General features: G+C 39.0%; 1 protein-coding gene and 1 non-coding gene across 2 annotated transcripts; one reads left to right on the top strand and one right to left on the bottom strand.

Annotated features, from left to right (window-relative positions):
* Positions 1–567: 567 nt before the first annotated feature.
* Positions 568–670, bottom strand: LOC147849976 (U6 spliceosomal RNA). Its single transcript, XR_015531748.1, has one exon. It is a non-coding gene; the product is annotated as a U6 spliceosomal RNA (small nuclear RNA).
* Positions 671–1166: 496 nt separating this feature from the next.
* LOC147849975 (delta(8)-fatty-acid desaturase 2-like) lies at positions 1167–2794 on the top strand. Its single transcript, XM_087336928.1, has one exon. It carries the CDS (start codon positions 1189–1191, stop codon positions 2536–2538), a length of 1350 nt encoding a protein of 449 aa, XP_087193054.1. The 5' UTR covers positions 1167–1188; the 3' UTR covers positions 2539–2794.
* Positions 2795–9717: the final 6923 nt, after the last annotated feature.

Here is a 9717-nt window from a genome sequence, read left to right as displayed (position 1 = left end):
ACAAATTCCTCTTCACAACCACAAATGTGCACTCTCGATTGTAACATTCATTGGTAAAAGTTCTTGATCGTTGAGAGTCGCTACTCACATTCACATGTATTATGTGAAATCTAATATTTTTCAATCTCATAGGTCATATTTGACCACCGAAGATAGATAATAGAATCTCTCTCTCTCTCTCTCTCTCTCTCTCTCTCTCTCTCTCTCTCTCTCTTTTAAATAGCTTACCCTAGGGGTAAGTTGTTACACTACAAGCACCGTGTCTTTTGGGTTCGAACCCCAATTCTCTCACCTCTTTATTAGATACTTCATACATATCTCTTAATTCACTAGATGCCACTATGAAATGTAGGGGATTGAATCCATGACCTCCTGGTATGCATTTGGGCAACCTTACCTTTTATTTTATGTAGGGGGTTGAAACCACGACCTCCCAGTATCCATCGGGCAACCTTACCTAGATGCCAATGTGGAATATAGGGGGTTGAATCCACAACCTCTTGGTATCCATTGAGCAACCTTACCTAGATCCCACAATGGAATGTAGGGGGTTGAACCCATGCCTGCTCTCTCTCTCTCTCTCTCTCTCTTTGTGCGTGTCATCCTTGAGCAGGGGCCATGCTAATCTTCTCTATATCGTTCCAATTTTATCAGATGTCCCCAAAGGGACTCTCTCTCTCTCTCTCTCTCTCAATGCGGAGATTTTTCCACGGGGAGGGATTGCAAAAAGCCGAGTCCCCACTAGTTGTCGGTGGAATGCCGAGCTTTTCCCGGGGGGGGGGGGGGGGGTAGGGCCCTTGGTAAGGCCAAATCGGAAAACACCAGAGTGAGTCCCTCAGTAAGATGGGTGGCTCTGGAAGAGCCAAATTTCTGTGTGTGTGTGTGTGTGTGTGTGTGTGTGTGTGCGTGCGTGTCTCTGTCATGTGCACCCCTGCTTAAGGACCCCCCCTCTCTCTTTTGAGATATTTCTGTGCTTGCTCACCTGTCTAATTATATATAAATCAGCCCCTTTCTTCCCTAAGTCAGACAGACAGAGCATCATCATCTCCTTCTCCTCCTCAGAGGTCCAGCTATGGTGCCAAATTGAATAAGGAAGGAAGGAAGGAAGGTAAGGTAAGGTTTGGGAAAGGAAGGGAAGGATTGAAGGAGAAGGAGAAGAAGGAAGAAGGAAGAAGGAGAAGAAAGGATATGGCACCCAGAGGGTTTGATGCATCCATAACCACAGCAGAGCTGCAGAGCCACAGTTCCCGCGAAGATCTGTGGATCTCCATTAACGGGAAGGTCTACGATGTGACCGAGTGGTTGAGCTCCCACCCGGGGGGAGACATACCCCTCCTCAGCCTCGCCGGACAAGACGTGACCGAAGCCTTCCTAGCCTTCCACCCGGCCTCCGCTTTCACGCACCTCCCACAATTCCTCATCGGCACCCTCTCCGACCACACCGTCTCCCCCCTCTCCGCAGACTACCGGAAGACGGCCTCGGATCTAAAGAAAGCAGGCCTCTTCAAGAAAGACCTATCCATCTACTACCGAATCTTCGCCGCCATCGCTCTCATGTTGGTGCTCTCGGTGTCGGGTGTCCTTCTTTCGGACCGATTGGCTGTCCACATTCTGTCGGCTGTCTTGCTCGGCTGCGTGTGGTCTCAATGTGGCTGGATCGGCCACGATGCCGGACACTCCCCGCTCCTCAACAAACCCTACCTCGACCGAACCATAGCTCTCCTTGTCGGGAATTGTATCAGCGGTATCAGCATTAGCTGGTGGAAGAGGAACCACAATGCTCACCATATCTCTTGCAATAGCTTGGAGTACGATCCCGATCTCCAGTACATCCCGATCTTTGCCGTCTCTACCAAGCTCTTCTCGTCGATGTATTCCTACTTCTACGACCGGAAAATGAGCTTCGATCCTGTCGCCCGGTTCCTGGTTAGTTACCAACATCTCACCTTCTATCCGGTCATGGCCATCGCGCGGATCAATCTCTTTGCACAAACCATGATATTGCTTTTGTCGAGGAAGACTAAGATCAAGAACCGGGCGACGGAGATCGGGGGCATTTTGTTCTTCTGGGTGTGGTTCATTAGCCTTCTATCGTACCTCCCGAACCATTGGGAACGGGCGGCTTTTGTCCTAGTGAGCTTCGCAGTCACAGGTATACAGCACGTGCAGTTCTGCTTGAATCATTTCTCATCGCCAGTGTACCACGAGAGGCCAGATGGGCCAGCGTTTGCCCTAGCACAGGCAAGAGGTACATTGAACCTTACGACTCCGGCATGGATGGATTGGTTCCATGGGGGCCTACAATTCCAGGTGGAACACCATCTCTTTCCACGCCTGCCCCGACACAACCTTCGGAAAGTGTCGAGTATTGTCAAGCCGTTTTGCGAGAAGCATGGCTTGCCGTATACGTGTGTGAGCTTCTGGGAAGCTAATGTGATGATCGTTAGGACTTTACGGACCGCGGCCCTACAAGCTCGTGATTTGTCGAAACCAGTGCCCAAGAATCTCCTCTGGGAGGCTATCAATTCTCAAGGATGAGGTTTGAGGAGGAGGAGGATTTATGATTTTTTATCATGCTTTTTTTGTGGGTTTTCTTATTTTATCTCATCTACATTGCATTGTATGATGATCCACAAATATACATTTTTCTTTCTTTTTGGCCCTTTCTTATTGTGGAGTTTTGTTTGGTTGAGTTTTTTTTATCCTTCCAAGAGTGAGTGTAATGCAGCATAGCTCGAAAAACAATTCTTCATTGGATAGATTGATTCTAAATATTTGTGTATTGTTCAAATAATCCCTGGGACACCCTTACATACATCTTGGATATGTGAATTGAATTTCTTTCAAAGATTTATATGACTTGGACAAGTTTTGTCTCGCTTTGCGTCATTCTTTTTGAATGAATGAGCCGAATAAAACAAGACCTCTCTCAATCGAGAATTCGCAGTTATGCAAAGGAACTTGTGTAAATCTTCATCAATACATTCCTTTGGGTCCTACATCTCACTCATTGTGAGACTCTCTACCTCATGGTTCTGTAAAAAGGAGATGATCCAAAAACAAATTCGTGGTCGAGGGACATTAGCCACACCCACACAATCATGGTGATAAATCCGACCAATCGGAGAAAAGTCTAGTTTCAAATGTAATTATTGGCGGGTAATGACAAAGTAAACCTTAGTTATATGAGAAATAGCATCCAAAATTTTAAAAGGGTGCCATGTGTTAATCATATGCTTGGCTGTGAAATGAGTGAAGATAGCCATGAAAACAAACTGCCTTTTCTCTCCATGGAAGACTAACAAAGAATGGTAGAGTATAGTGTGGTGCTTACCAGGAGGAGGAATCGGGAAGTCATCGGCATGGACTAGATACGAGACTAGCCAAGATTTGGATACATGGAAAAGTCATTGGCAAGGGAATCTAGCCTTGTGAGGAAGGGTATAAATAACTCTTCCTTTTCTGTAAAGAAGCTGTTAGCTTGCATTAACTGCGAGGAAACGGACTGACATTTCTTGGAATCTCCGTCTTACAAGAGAAAGAAGAGACGATAATTAAATAATGTAAAAAAACTACATTGGTGACAATCTTACCCTAGAATCAGTGGCCCATTTCTTCATATCTCGAATCAAATCACTATCAAGAATCTATAGCTTATGACGATCTTATCAAGAGTGGTTGAGTTGTCGATCTTCATGGCGAATAATCTACCATGTCATGATTCTTTTAACACATTTATAGTGTTCATAATGGCTTAAGCCTACCTAGCATTACATGCTAATCATGATCATGAAAAGAACGGAAATGTTCATAATAATCATCTACCATCCTTATCAACGTCAGCAAAGTGAAAAGAGTATGTGTTAAATAAAGAGTGTAAGTATGAAAGAATGGAAAGGTGAGGTTATCCCCCACATACAAAGAAAAATCGAAGAAAATAGATAAGAGGGGTTAGTTCTTGATTTGTTGAAAACATGGGAGGGTCTTTGTTCAAACATGCCTTAGTAAGTAAGCTTTGTCATTGAAAAACTTCTTTTATATAGAGGCATAACCCTCGAAAGAATGCATCAAATGTTTAATTCCTGTGAATCACTTAACTCTACATATGGTTGGTGCGGATAAATCCCCTTTCATCCAAAAAACAATTCCACTAATTTTTTTCTTATGGCTCATTGAGACTTGTAGAATTCAATCCATAATAGTTGAATCCATTCGATCTTGTCTTTGGGTATATCTTCTCTGGGGAGTGAATCTCTCATTATGCAAACCATCCATTACCTTGAAACCTAAGGATGCTTCGAATCATCACGAACTTCTTGTTTTTGCTCCACATTGAACAAGATTAGAGCCACAAATCACTCAACCATCTTTCCTAAATACACAAAATCCTTGTCTAGCAATCAAAGTATCCAATCATCTACTTTTTTGGTAGGTCGATTCTGTGAACATCCATATGTATGTATTGTATCACAACTCACCTATAGTATGGAAGATATGAAACAAATTATTTTTTGAGATTGATGATGTAGTTATGTGGATGATTGTTCCTGATTTTGGGGTTTTTCACGTCCCTAAATAGTTCTCCCTTTTCCTTTACTCACCACATGTTAGGGAGATCCATGTGCTCTTGTTTAGAACTATGTGTGGTCTAGGGACGCCAATGGGCTCTACCTCGAAGGGCTCTCAAGCTTATGCACATTTTAGCAAAAGAAGGACACATCTAAAGGGAAGAGAGAGTCTAAAGGCATAAAATACAAAGGGGTTTGGTGATTAGGAGATTAGGGGGTCTAGGCTAATGATTAATAGAAAATTCAATACAGGAAGGAGGCTAATTTACTAGAAATTTAGCTAATTATGGAAAGGGCAAAGGTGAAAAACTTCTTTTCACTAATCATGAAGAACCTTTAGAGTGTGTGCTTGTTTTTATAATAAGCTTTTGGTTATTTTTCCATTGTAGCTACAACTTATAATCATGAATAACCTCATTTGAGTCTAGCTAATAGGCATTGTTTCTTGTCTTATTAGTTGAAATCATTTCCATTGTTTCTTGTTTTAAATTATGAACGCTTGCACGTTCACTCTATAACTAAAGTTGGGTCTATTACGACAAGCCTCATTGCTTTTCTCTCCTTTCCTGGTTCAAAACCCTTGCGGTTCCACCTTGATACACGTATTCCACAATATTCTTGGAACACCATACAAAGTATTGCTACATAGAATAATACATTAAGGATTTTGGGGGTTTGAGATTGGCTAACTTTTTCACGCATGTAATGAATGATATCCTTTGATGGTTTTGCAATGATCTTTGACAACACTTTAATCTTTGCTAAACATCAATATTGTGAACGTCTGACTAGTTTTAGAAAATCCAAACAAAAAAAAATCATGTGAAGTTGGAGAAAAGCCCTTTTCGGCGAATCAAAACTAAAACTTTAGAATCCAAATTATATGGCTTTTCCATGCATAAGAGATAAAAGTGCATCCTCATCTCAATAACCTAATACAACTAATTAATTATTGATGTGAAATGTTTCCCAAGCTTCTCCAAAACTTGTATTAGATCCCTATAAAATTCGAAGATGAAAAACTAAATGGAATGGAACCCCAAGCTAGGGAAATGGAGGAGAAAGCTTAGCTTTCAAAGAATAAGGCAGGAACATTTACCACTACAACTTTACAATGGTTCCTTCATCTTTAATATTATCTGCCCATTTGGGAAAACAAATTGGTTATAAAATAGTAGGCAAACTTTTTAATTTGGGAGTTGAACCGATGATGGTGAGCTTTTGATCCAAGTTGGTGCAATGTTTAGTAGTTTGTTTTTCTTCTCCATGACCAATCCCCAAGCATCTATAACCTATACACGACCCATCCATTGCATATCCATGACACATTAGCATGACATACCTATGACACATACATGACCATCTATACGCTTCCATTCCATGACACAATTTTCTATTCAGTATGCCTATTTTGAGTACACAATTATGCCTTTTAGGATTTGCCCATGCCCTCGTGTTTTTCATGAATCCTAGATTATATTCTTATAGAGTTGAAAATCTTCAAAGAACATGATAATCAAGTAGCCATGCTCTACAAATTTTTTGGGACCATGTGTTCCAACTAAATTGAGATAATGTCAATTTCTTGGTTATTGCATCACCACTCACCAAATCTTTATGGATCCAAATAAAGACAATAATGTTTTAGATCGGCAAACACTTCAATATGAGATATGTAATGTTTTATTGGCATTGCCAGTTTCTATCAATGCTTTATTCAAGACTATTTCGAGATTGACATCTGTTGACATGCCTTAATGTGAAGGGAATTACCATTTGAATGGACCATGGGAGCAAAAATCGCCTTCATTAACTTGACAAATGCTTTCTTACATCGTTAGTGTTGAGATATCAAGCTCAACTAGGTTTAGTTATTTTGTTAATTATGTAACTTAGTAATTACATAAATAAGATCTAATTAATATGTTGACCTTAAAGCCTTAAATAGGACTTTATACTTTAAGTGGGATACATTCTAGATCCTCCACGCTCAAGTTCATTAAATATAGGACTTACATCCTTGTACCTATATTCTCCTCACACATGTGCACTCTTGCACATGAGATGTATATATGTATACCTCATTGTGGGTATTTTTGTAATTTGATGTCTTTTTAATATAAGGAAGAGTTCCTTGACCTACACTTGTATTAATCATCCGCATCTTGTCTTATTGTTCACAAGTGTATTTTCTTCTCTATCTCTCATTTAACTTCCTTACTCTCTCTCTCTCTCTCTCTCTCTCTCTCTCTCTCTCTCTCACACACACACACACACACACACACACACATCACATAGTCTTCCGTTGCTTAATCACATATGTGATTAACTACTCACATAATTAGATACTAATTAACCCTTAGTTAGTTATCTAATTGTTTACAATTAGTTATTGCACATTCAAATCCTTCAGATTCATACATTGTCGAAGTAAATGCTTATAGTTTTTTCTCTTGACCAAGAAGCACATTCATATATAGGTGATATTTTGAATCATGCATTGCAACAGTGCATGCCCTGTGATGGGACTACGAATTGGATCAAAGTTCCATAGTATGAACCATACGTACCATACGTGCATTCGCATTTGCAAATTCAAGTATGGTAAACACCCTCGAAGAATGGTAAATACCATACTTTTGGATTAACTATTTATTGTGAGATAAATAAACCTAAAAAAAGGAAAAAAACAAAAAAAACACAAGAATGTTTGAATAACATTCGCATTCGTTTTCCAACGTAGGAAAACGAATGTTATGCTAGACAAACATGAAATTTTACGTACTATGGATCAAACTTTACATAAAGGTAAAAATGTAAATAATGAAAACAATTATCAAATCATGATGGTTTGCTCACCAATGGTAAAACTATTTGGATGTATAACAAAATCAAAAGTAAGTGCATTAGTTGAAAAAAATTGTAAAATGGTAAAAGAGCTAATGGACAAAATGGCTTTTAAAAACACCATAGCACCATTGATCACCTCATCACCCTTCGGGTATTAATGGAAGAAAGTTTCTTGAGAGGTAACGGTTTATATTGTTGCTTCATATATTTCAAGAAAGCTTTTGAAATGGTACAACATGAGCATCTTTGGAGGAGCATGGAAGAACTCAAGATATCAAGTGAATATATGCTAGCAAATGCCGAAATCTAAAATAAGGTTATATGATGTGTGCTTATTGTCGATGAAATTTTTCAATATCACTATTGGTGTTAAGCAATGCTACCCACTCTCACCAACTCTAATTGGTCTATGCATTGATGAAATCAAACAAATTGTAAAATAAGAACGTATTGAAGAAGTTGTCATTGGAAATATCATCATCATGTTTTTGTTGTATACAAATGACGTGGTACTTTTTTTTCCCAAATACTTTACGAGATATGCAAAAGCTTATGAGGGCAATAAAAGATTATTTCATGCATACTGAGTTGAGTGTCAATAGCTCTAAAACAAAGATTAAGCTTATGAAGAGCCAAAATAATGATAAACCATGCATTATGTAAAATAATGAACCACTTGAAACTGTAGAAAGCTTTAACTACCTTGACTTTGAAGTTCCTTCAAACCATACCTTGAAGTTCCTTGTCAATAGCTCTAAAACAAAGATTAAGTTTATGAAGAGCCAAAATAATGATAAACCATGCACTATGTAAAATAATGACCACTTGAAACTGCAGAAAGCTTTAACTACCTTGACCTTGAAGTTCCTTCAAACCATAGATGGAATGAATATGTTGCCCGCCACTTAGAAGCGAGAAAGAGAGCATATTATGCTTTTTAGAAAACATGGAATCATGGAGACATTAAGTGTTGGGTCTTGAAGAAATACATTTTTGGACACTTGGTGATAACATTGCTTCTCTATGGGGTGGATGTATGGGGCGGTAACATCCCTAAGTCCATTTGGAAAGAGTTTACTTCCTAGAATAGCATTGGAAGCAAGCAAAAAAATCCAAAAGACAACAAAATTTTGTGTTTCGATTGGATGCCAGATATTGAAAAATGGTTTAGAAGATAGGACGCAACACATTTACTTCATGATGCATCAATATATTCCTCTATGAATGAGGCCTTTTTGCACTGCCAATGTATCATGACACGGGAAAAATATAGAGGCTCACACTTCGCACATTATACTACATATGTTGCACCTAACTACAAAATCATGTCCTTCGCTAGAGAGGGGAACTGCACATATCAATACATGTTAGAGCCCATCCCATTGTTTGCCATTCAAACCATTACTTCCATTTAACTTAACTCACACTCATTATGATATGAGGTATGTGTTGGGGCACAAGTGATGAAAGTAGGTGACTATGCACAGTTTTCCTTAAACAAGTTTGGGAGTTTGAGTATCACATTTTGATATAATGTTATGCCTTTGATCACCTTTGACAATGTTTTCCACACATCTTTGACCAAACCCAATCCTTGCATGAATTTCTGTCACAATCACAATGTGCACTTTCAATTGCAACAATCATTAATAAAGATCTTGAACGCCGAGAGTCGCTACCCACTTTCACACATATTACATGAAAATGATATTTTTTTGTCTCATAGGCCATATACGACCTCAGATAATGATAATAAAATGTATCTATTATTTCTCTACTCTCTCTCTCTCTCTCTCTCTCAATTATATCAATAACTCTTAAATGCCCTAGCTTAATTCTATGGATTTCATGCTTAGATACAAACACATTATTTGCGAGAGAAACATCCATCCCATTATTGAATTGAGTCAAAGCATGTGATGTCCCTCATCTAATTGAAAAGTTAATAAACTCCTTGTTAATTGAAGTTATAAAAAATGATAAATTCCTCATCATAAATAGAGGAGGTTTGACAAATAGCAACTAGTTGTTGAGATACTCCAACTCCAAACCCCCCCATCCTCATGGTTAATTCTCACTCCAACTAATAGTGAACCCAAACCCAATCCTCCACAATAAAAACATAAGTTGGGCTCTCTCTCAATAATTCGTTTTTCCAAGCATGAGACATAGGACCTTAAAACTTAAATGATCTAGTTCACTAGTTATACAAGACCAATTCCCACGAAAGAGATGATTAGGGTAGAAGTAGTAATTATGTGTGTATGTGGACCAAAACTAATAGTGAGCCCCCACACTC

The sequence above is a fragment of the Azolla caroliniana genome, unplaced genomic scaffold (genome assembly GCF_043228905.1).
Source record: "Azolla caroliniana isolate FFs.n. ecotype wild unplaced genomic scaffold, voAzoCaro1.0.p SCAF_22, whole genome shotgun sequence".
Lineage (NCBI taxonomy): Eukaryota > Viridiplantae > Streptophyta > Polypodiopsida > Salviniales > Salviniaceae > Azolla > Azolla caroliniana.
This window is presented reverse-complemented; position numbering and strand designations above follow the sequence as displayed.

Bases quoted from the DNA above. Each gene is read 5' to 3' on its own strand.
- LOC147849975 (XM_087336928.1), top strand. From the start codon at position 1,189: ATGGCACCCAGAGGGTTTGATGCATCCATAACCACAGCAGAGCTGCAG.